At 35.2% G+C, this 17,467-nt stretch overlaps 1 protein-coding gene across 1 annotated transcript in view; it reads left to right on the plus strand.

Annotated features, from left to right (window-relative positions):
* The window catches only part of LOC107309909 (dynein axonemal heavy chain 5-like), a 140,147-nt gene that overhangs the window by 52,406 nt on the left and 70,274 nt on the right, over positions 1–17,467 (plus strand). The window contains exons 46-56 of the mRNA XM_085539832.1: positions 577–766; positions 2,885–3,102; positions 3,971–4,282; positions 8,587–8,676; positions 8,774–9,010; positions 9,520–9,687; positions 12,381–12,587; positions 13,569–13,898; positions 15,338–15,544; positions 15,632–15,874; positions 16,645–16,799. Coding sequence (XP_085395958.1) covers positions 577–766; positions 2,885–3,102; positions 3,971–4,282; positions 8,587–8,676; positions 8,774–9,010; positions 9,520–9,687; positions 12,381–12,587; positions 13,569–13,898; positions 15,338–15,544; positions 15,632–15,874; positions 16,645–16,799 — 2,357 coding nt within the window. The remainder of the gene's footprint in view (positions 1–576; positions 767–2,884; positions 3,103–3,970; positions 4,283–8,586; positions 8,677–8,773; positions 9,011–9,519; positions 9,688–12,380; positions 12,588–13,568; positions 13,899–15,337; positions 15,545–15,631; positions 15,875–16,644; positions 16,800–17,467) is intronic.

The following is a 17,467-nucleotide window of genomic DNA, read 5'->3' on the forward strand; positions in this document are numbered from 1 at the left end:
AATGAATGAAGTAACTGGAAGTAGCTAACACTACCTTGTATAGTGTAGTCTGACTTGTTATCACTATTTAAAGTATTAATCCTTTCTTTCTGTTGCTGTAATCGAAAGGTTACAGTGCATCTAGAGTCCATGTATTCACACTGGCAACCAGTCTTGCAATTACACTGTTTCTGATGTTAATTTATTCAGCTCATTGGTACATGCAGTCAAACCTATAGGCATGCTTCAGTGATTTACAGGATGAAAAAGATCATAAGAAATCTGAGGGAAAATAGAATTTTAATAAATCTCGCTGACTTGTATAACAAACTGAGAAATGTGTGTGATTATATTGATAGAAATTTTATTACAAAGTTAATATTTTTATAAGCCTCAAGTATTTAATTTAAAAATTGCTACTTGTGATTACATTGTATGAAATTCACTTAATAAATCAGATGTGTAATATTTACTTTGGAAAATATACTCTTTTCTACTACTGTCGTTTAAATGGTGTGTTCTTGAAGAGTGTTTACAGCTGTAATAACAATATCAGTGAATAAATAATGTATTTCCTCCCTACTTTATCCTTGATAGGTGGATGAAGATGAACCTTTATTTATGAGTCTCATTAATGACCTATTCCCTGGAATTACTCTGGGTAAAGCTGTGTATCCTGAACTACAGTTAGCCATTCAAAAACAGGCAGAGGAAGCAGGGCTTATCCATCATCCACCATGGATTCTTAAACTCATTCAGCTGTATGAAACTCAACGAGTCCGACATGGTTAGTATGAGAGAAGAGGTTGTGAGGCTACATAAAAGCAATCAAGTTTTTTTATATTATCTGTATGGAGTGTAGATTATTTTCACAAAAAAGACGTATTTTGAAATTGGACAGATGTCATTTTTAAAGCTTATGTGGATAGGAAAGTATTAGGATTTTTTATCACTGTGCAATGCACACATAGTGAATTTTTAGCTTTGTAGCATTACATTTTTATGGGAAATAAGAAGGTGGCCTTCAGAATGATTGAAATTTCTATAGAATAAGTTGAAGTGTAGAGTATTTGTTCCAATTCAGAGTCATCTGAATTTGTTCAGTATTCTGAAAGCCACATTTGTGCTCAGTGATCAGTCCTGAAGCTCCTGTTCAATGTTACTGTGAAGTAGTGATACTGAGAAGATTACAAAAATAATCTGTCAACTCTTTTATTTTATAGATTTTACTAGACATGCACTATAATTCCAAGTGCAGTTTTGTTTGAATCTGGCCAGTGAGTCTGAGGGGAAATAATCCTTCCACCTGCTTGAGCAGAGTTTGGGCAAGATGGACTCCACAGGTCCCTTCCAGTGTCAGGCTTTCTATACCTGCCATGTTTATAGTCCACAAGAGGCTGATGAATAAAACTTAGCCAGTCCTACAAAGAATACCATAGATGCTAGTACAAACAGGTTTACCATTCATGGTTGACAAAAATATTCTCCCTTTGAAATGCTTGCCAAGACTCTTATAAATCTAGGCATTTTAGTCTGTGAGGGAGAAAAGATAAAGTAGCAAATCTATATTGAAGAAGCCATCCTTTTTATTCTCTTAGTGTGATATTAAGTGAACAATAAACTCAAGCAAATGGAATGAATAGAAGGAAATACTTGCTCACATATAGTCTGAGAGCTAATGCCTCAGAAGATTATTTCAGATTATGGATTAGATGAAGGAACTACTTTTTAATACTTGGTTGCATATATAATTTGCATCCAAACTGCTGGGTTCAGTGTTCCATATCAAATTATAACGCTGATACTGGAACCACAAGAGCTTTTATGATTTAAATTGTGATTAGATATAGCTCTTTCTGGAAGAAGTTATTTGAAGAAGAGCTCCAGAGCAAGAAGCTCCATAGGATCTCTGGGCTTTTTCCACTGTGGAATTCTGTCTAAATGTCTTTTTCCACATATGCCTGTTATTCCATTGACCATGCAGCTCCAAGTGACCTAATACTTGGATGCTAGGGCCTTTTTACTTCACAGTCTTGCTCATGGTGGGAAAAAGACTTTTGGATTTATGGATCCTTATAGGATTTCATGCAATGAAGAAAAGTCTATAGAACACATGATTCCCCTTGGTTGGAGTAGAGGCAATGTGTGCAAATAAAGAATCCATGTGTGCATACCAGGTACTCTGTATTGTACCAGATTAGGACTGGAACTCAAGTTTGATGTTCCCTCATTCTATTGAAGATGTTTATAGAGCCAGCTAAGGTCTGTGCTGTCCAGTTACCACTAGGATTAACAGGAGTTACCTGTCTTCCATAGAAGGCTCTGGAAATTTCATTCTGAATGTCCATTTGCTTTTGAACAGACTCCGGAACTCTTGAATACTTCATATAGAAAATAAACTGAAAAAGATCAGCTGTAGGCTCAATTTATTTTTGAAGACATGCTTTATTTTCCTTAGACAATATGCACAGACCCTGATGAAATTAAAAGTGCAGTTCCTGCCATTACTTTCATAAGAAAAAATGTATTCAAGTGTCATTATAAATAGATGTAGGTGCATAGTTTAGTTTTGTGTGTTTCTGAAAGATATGCTTGTTTTTGTATGTATTGGGAACTACTCATTTAATATATTTAGAAAGTACTGGTTTTGTTTACCACCAGTCGTGTCAGTGTCATTGCATATGAACATCAAAAGGCAGTTGTGTTTTCCAATTACAAAAAGGAACAGAACTGCCTGAGGGAGGATACAGACCCACATAGACTTGCCTGTCATAATAGGCCAGGCATTTATAGAGAAACGTCTTTTTTGTACTGGCTTTTGGATAAAACAGGGATCGCTAATGGAAAGGATCATTAAATGGTAGCATGGTATTTCATTTTGAACTGTGTTTGAATTGTTTTAAAGGTATGATGACTCTAGGTCCAACTGGTGCAGGAAAGACCAAATGCATTAATATTTTGATGAAAGCAATGACAGATTGTGGTGCTCCTCATAAAGAGATGAGAATGAACCCAAAGGCAATCACAGCTTCCCAGATGTTTGGTACCCTTGATGTTGCCACAAATGATTGGACAGATGGCATTTTCTCTACATTATGGAGAAAAACTTTAAAAGCAAAGAAGGTAATGGATATTCTATTGTGATAGTTAATAAAGGCATTTATTGTTGTATCCATATGATCTCATTATCTGTCATTTATGTGAACAATCTTCTGTTATAAATTCAAATGGGAAAATTTATTGTTAGTTACGCTTTGTATCTGAACAGCTGAATGTACCCCAAAGTCAGAATTATGTGTATATGCCAGAGAGAACTGTGCTTCCCAAGCTCCAGAGGTTCCAGAATTAAATTGGTATATATTTTAAGAGTTTTGCTTCCTTCTGTAATCAGGTAGTCCTGCTGTTCAAATTAAAAAGCAGGAGCTACTTATTTTTTGACATGACAAGAAAGGTAATATTCTCCTGTCTGATTTTATGTCATTACTGCTCTATTTCCAAATTCCTTTATCGCACCTGCACATGAAGGTTCACTGTGTAATATTACACTCAAATCTTAAGAAGTTTTAGTTTTATTCAGTTCTCATTCAGAGACTAGGAAGCCTTGTATGAGAAAACTAAGTAGCATCCCACAAGGAACCTGTGCCTGTAGCTTAATTTAACTGGAAATGTTTTCATTCACCTTGATGAACGATGGGTTTGCTAATGTGTTTTTGTTTTGTTTTGTTTTGTTTTGTTTTTAGGAGAGAGGGAGAGTCTTATGTTTTGAATAGTCCAAACTCTTGTTTGTCACAATTCTTTGAGATTTGTTTCTGATGTGGCACAGTTTAAATAAAAGAAGGGTTCAATCACTGAGCTGTTTATGAAAACTGCAGTACATACTGAGGCAGTCAGCAGCAAATCATATAATCCAAAAGCACATCCTCTGAGATTAAATGTCTATTTTTTTATGTTTTCAGTTTACATGAAGTTGCGTATGTGTCTCTTTCTTTAGGGTGAACATATTTGGATAGTTTTGGATGGGCCTGTTGATGCAATATGGATTGAAAACCTGAACTCTGTACTGGACGATAATAAGACCCTGACTTTGGCCAATGGAGATCGTATTCCGATGTCCCCCAGTTGCAAAATTATTTTTGAACCTCATAACATTGACAATGCTTCCCCAGCAACAGTTTCTCGTAATGGGATGGTCTTCATGAGTTCCTCAGTGTTAGATTGGAAGCCTGTTTTAATGGCTTGGCTGCAAACACTGCCTGCTACATACTCTGATGTTCTTTGGAATTGCTTTAGTGCTGTATTTCAGGTACTTAAATCAGTCATTTTAGGGAAAAAAAAAAAAAAAAAAAAAGAAAGAAAAAAAAAGACATTCCTTATTCTTTATTAATGTAGCACTGTTTAATCCTAAATGTTGTTTCAGTGATTTACTTGTGTTTGTTTATGTAATATAATAAGAATGAAGGCTTTAAAAAAAAAAGGAAAGAAAATGATCTCTAATGTTAGTGAACAAATGAGACTATATCAGATGAATAGTCTGGATGTTTTGTTTTGATTATGTAGGATATTTGGCAGTGAGTTGTTAAATCCATGATTATTTTATGGTGATGTCAAAACAGAAATGCTCTCTTTTTAATTGTTACTACAGTTTTAGTTCTTGTTAGATTACATAAAGGAAGTGGATAAACTTCTGTGTTTTTTGTTAAATTTGAAATAGCGTGAATGAAGCTTAATTTCTTTCAGATCTTACTATTATAATCTTTCTCAGTTTCAGTTGTGACAAGAATGCATTTGGTCCCTTATTTATTTTTATGTATTTTTAAATAATATGTGGTAGCTCAAATTAATTGAGGGCGATTTGATGCTGTATGATGTTCTAAACTTCAATAGAAGTGACTGCAGTATCCCTTCTCATTTCATAATCTGTGCATCTGTTCCAGAAGAGAGTTCTGAGATGGCATCTCTTTGATACGTTCCCTTACTAAGTTCTGCTCAATCAATAGGTACACAGGGAGAATTCAGAACATTCTTTCTCTCCATTTTAGCCTAGCATAATGAATATTTTAAAAGTTATCATTAGTGTGATGGACAGTGGTCCTAATGAACAATCTTAGCAGTATAATTTTTTCAGTTACAAAAAATTACTTATTTTTCTTTGAAAAGGTTTATAGAAATAATTACTTTTTAATCTTTCAGCTTTGTGATCTTTTGATTTCCTCGCTTAAGATCTGTGTAACAAATGCAGCTTGTTGATATCCCATCTCTTCCCATTTGCTCTCTTCTCCAATTTTCCTATGTGAGTTGAGTCAGTCTTCACAAAGACTCCTCCTGTAATATTTTTCTTCTTTGCTGGATTTTAAAAATGCTGTTTATAATGAACTTTGAGTGACATTTTCAGAAAGATTATTTTTGCTTTATGTTTTGGAATGCCTAGAATGCTAAAAAATGTCTTCTCTCAGATATGTTTCATTTTAGTGCCTGTTTACTTCATAACTGATGTTTAACAAGCTATTCATTTTGTTCTACCTCAAAAACATAATGATATGACATAGTATTTACTGCAGCAGCAAGAGAATCAATTCTGATAATGAATTGTAAAATATGCTTCCAAAGTGATGTATATGTGGGTCAATTTAGTGCTTCTTTGCTACAATTCTGTTTATATTTTTTTTTTGCTATAACTTGCTCCAAAAATATAATAACAACATTTAAAATATCCAAGCCTGAAGCAATAGCAATAAAGTCTGGAAAAAATATGTATTTTATTAGATTGAGAGATGAAAATACAGTGAAATATGAAGTTAGTTCTGTGCTGAAGGCTATAGTTGGAACTATCGAAATGTAAATGAAAGCTGTCATGCTGTCAGCTTTTTCTCACTCCTAATGAGCTATCTTTGCTGCTCATATAATAGAAGCGGTGACAGTGATTTTACAGATGAGGGTGACACTACTTTTCTATTCAGATAGCTCTTTTTACAGTTAATATTTCCCTCCACATATATATGTAAAAAAAAAAGGATAACTAAATACTAAAAGAAAATTTGTGAAATAAGATGCTTTAACAGTAGTATCAAAGCCCAAGTACAGAGCTAAGTCAATTTAATGCTAGTATTAAGAAAAGCACAGATGTATGCAGCTTTCAAATATCTTTTTTTGTTTTTTTTGTTTTTTTTTTTCTTTTCTTTTTAAGAAAATTAAGATTAGGCTGTACATGGAAATACAGTAACTAAGGAGAGTCAGACCTTAAGAATACCTATAGAGGTCATAGAATCATAGAATGGCCTGGGTTGAAAAGGACCAGTGATCATGTAGTTTCAACCCCCCTGCTATGTGCAGGGTCACCAACCACCAAAACAGCCTGCCCAGAGCCACATCCAGCCTGAGTCTTGTGAAGACAATCTGAATTGGAAAAACTGACTAAAACTGAAGTAAGATGCTTACTTCAGTAATTCCAGTTTGCTTAAAAAAATCTCCAGTGATCTTATTTGGTAATGAAAACAGTATTTGTTGCTGAAAGCCTATATACTGGACAAAACCATCATTAATAAAGGTACAGCAAGTAGCAGTTATGTAGGAGGAAGTCCCAGAGAATAAGTTATGAATTAATGGAAAGAGTATAATTCTTTTAATGAATAGTGGAATATTCTGCAAGATATTAGCTTTCATGTAAAAGACAGGGATAAAGTGAAGAACAAAACAAAACAAAAAAAGAAGCTAAGCTGCAGCCTTCTTGTAAATTGAGATTATTCTTGAGTCCTTTCTACTTCCATGACATATTTTATACAGGGTGATTGTGTGGTTGGATATTCATTGTCCCAGTCTCTGTTCTTTCTTCTCAGTAACGTTCCCTGCTTGAGAGTAATTACAACCATAGAATCATAGAGTGATTTCAAATTAACTTCCATCCCCTTCCAACGTCTCTGCTCTCTTAAAGCTTTAGTAGCATTGTTTGTTAAATCTGTGAATGTTGCTGCTATAAGTAGTCAACAGATCTTACCTGATGTAAATATATACGTACATACATATATATATATATATATAAGTTATTTTTAAAATATGTTATCCTGGACCCATTATTGATCTATTTTAGAGAATTCCTAAAGTCCTGAAAATAGCAGAGTAGACAGATATGACATCTCTCTCCTTCCATGTTAGATCTCACCCTAATCACATCTGGGTAAAGGCTGCTGTTACCTCTGGAGCATAGAGATGAATGCATAATCCAGACTTTCCTATTTTTACTATTTAAATGTTGATGCTTAAGTTACTATCACAAATATTAATAACTTGGCATAATTTAGTTGTGTTTGTCAAAACCAACTTCTTGTCCTAACCTGTATTGTAAAGTCCAGTGAGTTCCACTGCAACTACAGTAATACTGGAATTGACAGTGGGATATTTTCTCATACAAGTTTTTACCATATGATTTTGTTTTGTAGTCTTTTGTTGTAAGATAAAGAATTCCTGATCCAAATTGTTTACAATTTTTCTTTATTGATCATGGCCGAACTCAGTTTTTCCAGTCTCCCATCCAAACAAAATATATGTAGCTAACACGTGATAATTGCTGTCTAGAACTTGCATCCTACTATCTGTTTTAAAAATTGTTTTAAAAATAGTAATAATGAAATACTGGTGTATATAGACCTAATGCTTTTCTTTTTTTCCATTAACTCAAAGAACAAGAATAACACAAACCTCACTGGAATTTTAAGTAGCATGAAAATGCTTTTGGTGAAAACAGAGCTCCTTATAGTACAGAGAACTTTGACTTATGAAATATCTTTATTCTGAGTGTCTCAAACCAATTATTAAGCAATTTGAGGTTCTCAGTGTGACAGCTATCCTATTATTCAGATGAAGCAGCTGAATCTCAGAGGAGCTTAGGTCCAAGTTTTTAAGGTCTTTAGAACTGAATCTCCCACGCTGCTTTCATGTAGGCGGCAATTGATATTTTAGAACAATTCTGCTCTTCTCAGAGTGGACTTTACATCAATTTGCAACTTTGCTGAAGATCTTAAGAGAAAACTTGAGGCAGGCACAGTAGCCATCACTATGGAATAATCTGGGAAAAGTCTGGATTAAATTTAAATCATTTGCAAAATTCCCTTTGGATCCTGTCATGATTCTACAGAAAATAGTATATTAGCTTAAAGAGAGTTAGGTACAATATGGTTCAATGAGAACAGATCAGATATAAATTTATAGTGGTGAGATCATGCGTTACATGCATATCATTGCAGCAGGTTGAGTGCTTCTATCTTCCCACTACACAAATGGCAATGGTAGATTAAAATCTCCAGTGGAGAGCACAAATGGCAGATTTTTTATATAACTGAAAAGCAATCTTCAAATTGCTTCTTAGAACATTGCTGTACAGCTTATGTGAATAATTCTGCTGACTGCGGTAAATCAAAATGTATTTTAGAATATATTATTGCTAACCAATTTTCCTGGTTTGTTCAGATACTTGTAATTCCAGGAATGGGGAAAACATTTGTTAGGAATATGGCTGAGAATATTGTTGAATTTAAGAAATTGGCCATGTCTAAGGATGAAGCATACCCTTGAAACAAGGAAGCAGATTCCTAAAATGATATTTTTCCTTTCCAGGATATGATCAATTTTGTTTTCTCTGCTGTGACACCAAAAATGGCAGTTTTAGAATGTATGTACATCAAACAAGCTATCGACCTTCTACAGGTAGATACGACATTGGTCTTTCTATCTGTCATTCTGTTATTTGTGCTGGGATGTTGTCCTAGGACAGTGGTTGTCACATATTGCATCTGCTTTGCAGGGTTTATTGTCAGATCGAAATGAAAAGCAACTCAGTGAGGAACATATTGCTCGCTTGTTCATTTTTGCTGTAATGTGGTCAATAGGAGCTCTTTTGGAACCGGATGACAGGCTGAAAATGGAGCTGTTCCTACGAAAGCATTCTGCGGTGAAAGAACTTCCAGCTGTGAATGGCGAAGAAACCATGTTTGAATTTGGTATTAGTACCAGTGGCCAGTGGGAGCACTGGTCAAAGAAGGTTCGTATGCTGTGACATGCTAAGCTTTCTTAATGATTATAAAAGAAAGATGTATTTGGTAAGAGCGATATTATTTTATCACTTAAAGCCCTCCATAATTCAGTTAAGAAGATTAACCCTATGAACTGTGCAAGAGTTTCCTTTTTGAAAGACATTTTTCTTTTCTCCATAAGTATCTTTAGTGGAGAATGGAAACGTGCATTTGAAATAGCTTTGGAAGAGAAACAGAAAAGTTACCTTAGGTTTGCCTGCTGTCTGTCACACTAGTATCACCCAGCAAGAAGAAGCTATCTTCATGTAATAGAGAATTGTGAAATGAAAATATCCCATTAGTATACTAACATCCTTTTACAAAAGCTTGGCAAGGTACTGCTTGGTTATAAATCAATGCTTAGCTTTCAGGCAGAGATATTTTGCTAATGCAGTGCATTTGTTTTTGTGTTCTAATGTAGAGTGCCTGTGAGGCAGTGTACAAAATCTCAAACATTTTTCACAACTTTCTTTTGCAGGTCCCTGAATATATTTACCCTAAAGATTCAGTACCAGAATATACTTCCATTCTAGTTCCAAATGTAGACAGTGTTCGAACAGACTTTCTAATGTACACTGTCATGAAGCAAGGAAAAGCTGTTCTGCTAATTGGGGAACAGGGAACTGGAAAAACAGTTATGATTAAGGTAGGTTGAATGGAAGAACATGTTATATCTTTATATGATAACACTGAAATAAAAATAATTGACATTGGCAGAAATGTTAAGTTGAAGTGAAAGATCAATGCCTCCCACTGAGGCATTTTCCCAATACTCACATAGTCTACAATCAAAAAACCAAAAATATCTGTATTTTAGTACAAAGAGTTTATTTAAACTTTGCTAACCGTGATCACAAGGTTGTGTGACTTGTAAATGCTCTTTTATCTTTCTTTTCCTTGGAGAAGTCAAACTGGTGATTTTACTAAGAAAATATTAATTCTTGAAGGATTATTTACTTATTTATTATTTCCTTTTCCTTTCTCAGTGGTGAAGTATGTGAATTGATTTTTATTTTTTTTTTTACATCCTTGTTGCTTGGACTTTCTTCACAAGCCACACTGAAAAGAAATAAGCAACTTCCTTCTTTACTTGGGGTAATGTATCAGAGGGTAAATTTAGTGCACAAAATCTATTATTTTATTTCCCTCAATGGAAACTGAGGGAAACTGCTCTTTCAGTGCAAGAAAATAAGAACACAATAACTATTAAAGTATGTATTAATGACATGTAACAATTAGTAACTTACTACAGAAGACAATTAAAAAAAAAAAAAAGAACGAACAAACACAGATTTCACATCAAACTTGAAATCCCTTTCAAAAAACAAAAGTGTCGTGGCTTTTAAGCATGGTTTCTAAAGTTTTCAGGGAAATATGTATACTCTTTCGTCAATGAAAGATAGCCTCATAAGACTAACCTACTGTTAGGAGAACTGAATTTATTATACAAGCATCTGTGCCTCTATGGGAGGATTTGTAGAATTTTGGAAATTAAAAATATTTGAAAAACACTGGCCTAAACTGACCTTTGGCTTTCATAAAATCTGGAACCATTTTATGTCCTTCAGGGATGTGCTTTCTGAGCCCTGACATAAAGTGAATTGTACCAGTGCCAGTTGCCATTAATACTACTTTTTCAGCTCAGCTGTTGATGCCAACACACATGCCAGTGTAATGTCAACTTCTGTTCTTGGCATCAGCTGGAGAACTATTTTAGCAGAGTGCACAGGCGGGGTCTGGATGGTGGTCTTGATATTCTGCATACTGGATTTTGGCCAGATACTGGCAACCTTGATATTTCAGCTGCCATTCCTGTCCCTAAAAATAATTGGAACTGATTCTTGGGTGTTGCTTACCCAAAGTCTATTCTACAGAGCAGAGTATGTTCCTTACACATGGGAGTTTAGTGTCAAAAAGTGCCAACAGATATTTGATCTTATTTAAGGTTGACTGATAATTAACTACCCTTACAAATGTTCCTTTTCTGCTTTCTCCTTCTGTAGAATTTTACTTTTCAGTACCTTGTGAAGAAGAAAGTTCTAGACATAAGCATCTACTTTCATAAAGAAGTAAAAAGTTTCAATATAGAACTCTTCAGGTACTAATCTGAAGGTTAGAGTAAGACATCAGTATATTAAATAAAGAACTTATAATGGAATGGCTTTTAAGATCTTTACTTAGCACTCTGTATTCTTAATCCTTGAACTGCAAAAGAACTGAATTTGACTTGAAGCTTGTGTGATAACATTGAAAATTACATACAGAATCTGATAGTTAACTAACTAAAATAACCTCATTGAATAAACTTATTTTTCAAACATATTTCTCATTTATGTGCTGGGGAATGTTATCATTACCATGTAAGGAATATGAAATGCTGTAATGAATAAAGTAGAAGTGTGTATTTAGAGTGGTTATGAGTGGTTATGCGTTCATGGTTGTGGTGAATTGGCTTTGGCTGCTTAATCAGCAATGACAGAGGTTTACTTTTATGACATACCAAACATCTCTCATCAGTGCCTTTATAAAGATAAGAATGTGAGGTACATTCAACTTTGTCATCATGGTGGGAGAACTTTTTACAGAAATAATTTTAGAAATCTGGAATTTTTAGTACTAATTTATGTCCCAGGATTCTTGCTAAACAAAGCATTTCCCTTGTTTTATATGTATGTCTTGTTGTGACTCAAGGGTTCCTTTTTTTTTTTCTTTTTTTTTTTTTTCTTCTTCTTTTTAAAATTCCATTATAAAACCACTCTAAATAAGAAGAGTGAAACTCTTGTTGTTTTAGGGCGTTAGCAACTGCTTTGGGAATTGTATGCGTTCATAAAACCCAAGGAGTCCTTCATTAAGGGAAGATAAATATCAGTAAATTTGATCTATCTGTGTTTAATTTTACATTACTCTTCCTTTACTCTGCCTTAGTTGTAAGGAATTGTGGTATGGTGTAAATGTAAAAATTGTTTTTCTGTTCTTTTTTCCTGGAAGACTGCCATAACACATGATCATTAACAGCTTGAGTTTGGAAACCTCTCAGCAATTACTGATGCAAAATTTATTATCATCCTGAGTTGTCATACGTCATTTGTTGAGACACTTAGTAGGTGTTATTAAAACTTTTCTGTAACGTTTCTAAGCATTAAACATTAACAGGGAGCTTGAATTTTAGGTGGGAGACAGTATGTTTATTTTAAATAAGTTGCTACTGGACATCTTAAAGTTACTATCAGGACTGAGATTTTGTAGATGTTTGATGACTGCAGGGCAGCTGTGTCTCCTGTCACTTGAAATAACCTGGAGTTACCAGTGTAATTTGCTTAAAATTGGTTTATCTTACAGGATTACATGAGCAAGTATGATCCTGATGTTCACTTGTCCAAGCGCCTAAACTTTTCTTCTGCAACTCTACCGAATATGTTCCAAAGGAGCATAGAAAGTTACGTAGATAAAAGAATGGGTACTACTTATGGTCCTCCAGCAGGGAAGAAAATGACTGTCTTTATTGATGACATCAACATGCCTGTGATTAATGAATGGGGTGATCAGGTAAAAGGAAACTGTTAACATTTGAGAACTGCTGGTCTTACCATTACTACTGATGCAAATAGTGACATTCTGGTCTCAGAAGTAAGAAAATTTAGGGAAAAAAATATAATATGTACTAGTAGTCTGTCTCCTAAAAGCGATTTCCCCAAGGCAGTTATTCTGTGGGTGATAAACTGTCAGCCCTGAAGGATTAGTGCCAGCATAAAGCCATTTGGTGCAGACATTATAGATTTAAAGTCTTTTGTTTTGTCTATGTACAGAGCCTGCAGAATTTACAAACTATCTGTACTAAGAGCCAGTTTGAGAAAGAATATATACAAATCCAGGTAGCAAACAGAAATTCTTTCATCCACTCTGGACATTACAGTACAGTTATTATTAGGTGAAATCCAATGCTATAGTTGACACAGAAGTCTAGTGAGCTGTTTGGAGGTACTAATAAATGAATTCTTTATTGACCTGTACTCTGTAACTTTGACTTTAAAAGACTTGCTGAAAATGTCATATTCCTCCACCTTATGTAGCTCCATAATCCTGTTCTCTCACTACCTCTGTACCAGTGTGATTATATTTTGCGCTGAACTAACCATTCTATGTCACTCATCTATGTGCCTACGTCAATCTGAAGAAATTGATTGGATGTAACTTCAAAGATACGCATTTTCTTAGATTGGTGTTATGGAAACTGAGTTGGATGTCAGACCTCATGTTCACTACTACATAGCCCACAAAGCTTAATGCAGCTAATTCACCACACTGGGGCTCTTCTTACTACTTTATATAGCTTTATAAATTGCTGAAATGCCTAACAAAATACACAAAATTCAGAAATATGGGAAATGTTTCCTTTTGTTTACTGATTTGTTATACTGTAGAGTTTCTATTCCTCCCTTCCTCCTTCCCTTCCTTCCTCCCTTCCTTCCTTCCTTCCTCCCTGAAATACTTAACTGCTCCATTTCTTTTTTTTGGGGGGATATCTAGATCACCAATGAGATTGTAAGACAGTTGATGGAACAGAAAGGTTTCTACAACTTGGAGAAGCCAGGTGAATTTACGAACGTGGTTGATATCCAGTTTGTAGCTGCAATGATTCACCCTGGGGGAGGTCGGAATGACATCCCACAACGCCTGAAACGACACTTCACCATCTACAACTGCACACTGCCTTCCAGTTCATCTATTGACAAAATATTTCGAACAGTAGCTGAAGGCTATTTCTGTGAGCAACGAGGTTTTTCTGAGGAAATATGTAAACTGGCTTCCGCGTTAGTATCTACAACACGAAAAGTATGGCAAACAACAAAAGCAAAGGTAAATTTATGTCCATAATGAAGTCTTTGAAGCATCTGACTGTGACAAAATAATGAAACCCAGACTTTTTGTACTGCCATGTATGTTTATACTTGACATGATACCTGTAGGTATAACTGTTATCTGAAGTTCCCATTCTGAATTTTTTAATGTAAGTACCTCGCTATTTGACCAACAAAATTTGAACGTAATACAGAGAGCGTAGCTGATGAGAGCATTTAGATGTCTTTTATTTGAGGGTGTAAGGAACCATAAATTAAAAATTAAGCAGGAATCTTCTAAAAGGATGTTTAGAATTGTAAAGATCCGACATAGCCAACTTCAGTAATTACCATCAGACCCAGCCATCCAAGGAGGTCCTTGTTGACCAGAGGTTGGCAGATGTGGCCCAGTCTACAAGAAGAGCATGAAGGTGAATCCAGGGAATTAGAAGCCTGCCAATCTGACCGTGGTACTAGGGGATGTCATGGAGCAGATTGTCTTGAATATCATCACGTGGCACATATGGGGCAAATGAATGATGCAGAAGCAGTCTGCATGTGTTTATAAAAGGCAGGTACTTCCCACTTAACCTGCCTGACTAACCTTCTATATCAAGATGCCTCCAAGTAGATGGGTGAAAGGCTGTGGATGTTGTTTACCTGGATTGCAGTAAAGCATTTGACATGTTTTTCTGTAGTAGTCTCATGTCCGAGCTCATGGCTTGGGTAGGTATGTTGTTCTCTAGGTAAAGGACTAGTAGGATGGCTGGGCTCAAAGAGTCACAGTGAATGGAGTTCCATCCATTTGGTGGCTGATCACCAGTAGTGTTTTGCAGGAATTAATATTGGACCCATTTGTTTTTAAGGAATAATGAGTTCTAGTTTAATTTTCAAGTATCAACCATTATATTCAACAAAAGTCCTGCTTAGTACTGGTGAGTTTTGGTAAATCATTATTTATTTATTTATTTATTTATTTATTTTCAAATCCTCTTTCCTCAACTTCTTCTCTATTTTGTTTTTTCTTTTTTTCATGTTCTTTTCCTTTTTTCTTATTGACTTCCTCATGTAGTCTTGGAAAGGATGAAAAAAGAGTGACAGAAATGATTTGGAAGAGAGAGTAGGAAAAGCAACACATTTTAAGCAATATTGATGTTCTTACTGTGGCCTTTAATGCCACTGTTAACTAACTTTCCTGGCTGCTCTCCAGTCTGTATTCCTGGAGCCCAAAAGATTCAAAGAAATTTGTGTGAAATTTATGTGAAATTAAAGAGCTGGTTATTGCTACTGTCATTTCTTCATTTTCACCTTTGCTTTTTAAATGCCAAGCATGCATTTCTGCTATAATGCAATATTGATGTTGAAGTTTGTGAAAATATACAGTATTAATTTAAGTCTAGATAGGAAATATTTCTATTTAGTGGTTATTTGAACGTAGATTATGATGTTCTCTTGCAGATCTTACCAACTCCTGCTAAATTTCATTACATCTTTAATTTACGAGACCTTAGTCGTATTTGGCAAGGAATGCTAACAGTTACTTCTGAAGTCTGCCAGAGCATCAGTGTTTTGGTAGCCCTGTTCCAGCATGAATGCAGACGTGTTATTGCAGACAGGTTCATCAGCCAAAGTGATAAAGACTGGTTTGAAGACATGATGAAAAAGGTAGGCAAATAGTATTTAAGTCTGCACTACAGAGAGGAACCAATAAAATGTTTCATAATTAAAATGATCCTTAATGTATTGTTGTAGACTGCTGCTGCAGAACATGATCAGAATCTATTTAAAGATGGATCTACAGAATTATACTTTGCAGATTTTTTGCGTGATGCTCCAGAAGCCACAGGAGATGAACCTGATGATGTAGAATTGAAGGCTCCTAAAATTTATGAGCCTGTCCCATCTTTGGATTATTTGGCTGAAAGACTACAAATGTTCATGGAACAGTACAATGAAAGCTTCAGAGGATCAAAAATGGATTTAGTATTTTTCAAGGTATTCGCGCTTCTAGTTATGTTACTACAAAACCACCTGGTCTTTTGCATTTCACCGATGCATGTGTTTTAAACGCTTCCATCAGATTATTCGTGGAGATAACTCAAAATGGCAAAACATGTATCCAGTGATCCTTATAGATACATAAAGCCATGTTTGTGTCTCCCAAATGTTTTAATTCTCAAAAATTATTCCATCTTTTATTGTTCCCCATTTTTTTTCCCCTCCTGTTTTGCATAATCCAATGCACAACTCATTTGTTTTTACAGTTCACATGATAGTCATCTGGCTCAAAGGCCTCTTGATGCTTGGTGCTCTTTTATCTTTATATTCGGTGCTTTGGTTGATCTTTAGAACATTTCAGATTATTTGTTACTCTAAGATAAAAACGAGAGTTGACTAAGAAATTCCTATAGTGTACTTTTGGCAGCCTACTTAGAGAGATTATAAGTAGTTCACCTAAAGAGTTGGAGGAGGGTGTTAATCTCTTTCTCATTTTCCTCCAGACCCCTAAGGAGGCATATATTGGATTCTGCTAAGTAAAAATATTGCATTTGACAGCGTGTCATATGAACTAGGTCTGCTGGTCACTGAAGAAAGGGGAAATATTTTGTTGAGTAGAGGACTGAGTATTCAGCTATTCCGCAGCTGGCTTCAAAGAAGGCCTCTAGCTTTTGTGAGGCAGTTGCTCAGCTTTTAGATAAATATGCACTGTATTATTTTTTGTACCTTAACATCCCTCACCTCCCTTTTCTTTTTCCAATACATAGGATGCAATCACTCATTTGATTAAAATATCACGGATTATTCGTACTCCACAAGGAAATGCATTGTTAGTTGGTGTGGGTGGATCTGGAAAACAGAGCCTGACCAGACTAGCATCATATATTGCTGGATATGAGAGCTTTCAGATTACATTAACAAGGTAATACAACACAGTGTACATAGAAATGAACTGCCAACATGTGTCTTAAAGCAATGCAAAACTGTCAGACATTTTATCCCTCACTGTAAGCTACATTTCCAACCAAAAGCACCTGTGCAAATACACAATCTGTAGATGACTGACCCTGGATCTTTGTTTTGGGGCCTTTATGCTGTTAACAATGTCTTCCTCCCCTTCAGGATTTGAGTTTGCAATGCACTCTTGTAAATTCCCTCTACATCATTTTACACCAAAGATAACATGGAATAATCTATTGGTGTATTATGTGCAGTGGCCAAATAGAGATGGCTGGGGGAAATTGTAACTTTTGTTACAGATGGCTACAGGCCCAGATCTCATTATTACAACTGTTACTATTACTTAATTGTGGGTAGTACTGAAATTTAGTAATTTGTGAAAACTGAGGGGGAGAGGAACTCTTTATCTATCTATCTATCTATGTAATCTATTTGTTAGAGCCCTGTCTTTTAAGTTGCATTTATTTGGTTTCTTTTCAGAGGTAGAAGGAGTCAGGGGGAGGGTGAGTAAAGACAGAGTATGAAATAAGGTTTCCTCTGTCTTTATTCTGTAGATGCTGTTTTGAAATAGTCCCTGTCATTCCTGACTAGGGAATTGGAAGAGATCATTCCAGTTAATTATTTGTCGGC

The sequence above is a fragment of the Coturnix japonica genome, chromosome 2, assembly GCF_054131305.1.
Source record: "Coturnix japonica strain WE chromosome 2, WE-NBRP24, whole genome shotgun sequence".
Taxonomy (NCBI): Eukaryota; Metazoa; Chordata; class Aves; order Galliformes; family Phasianidae; genus Coturnix; species Coturnix japonica.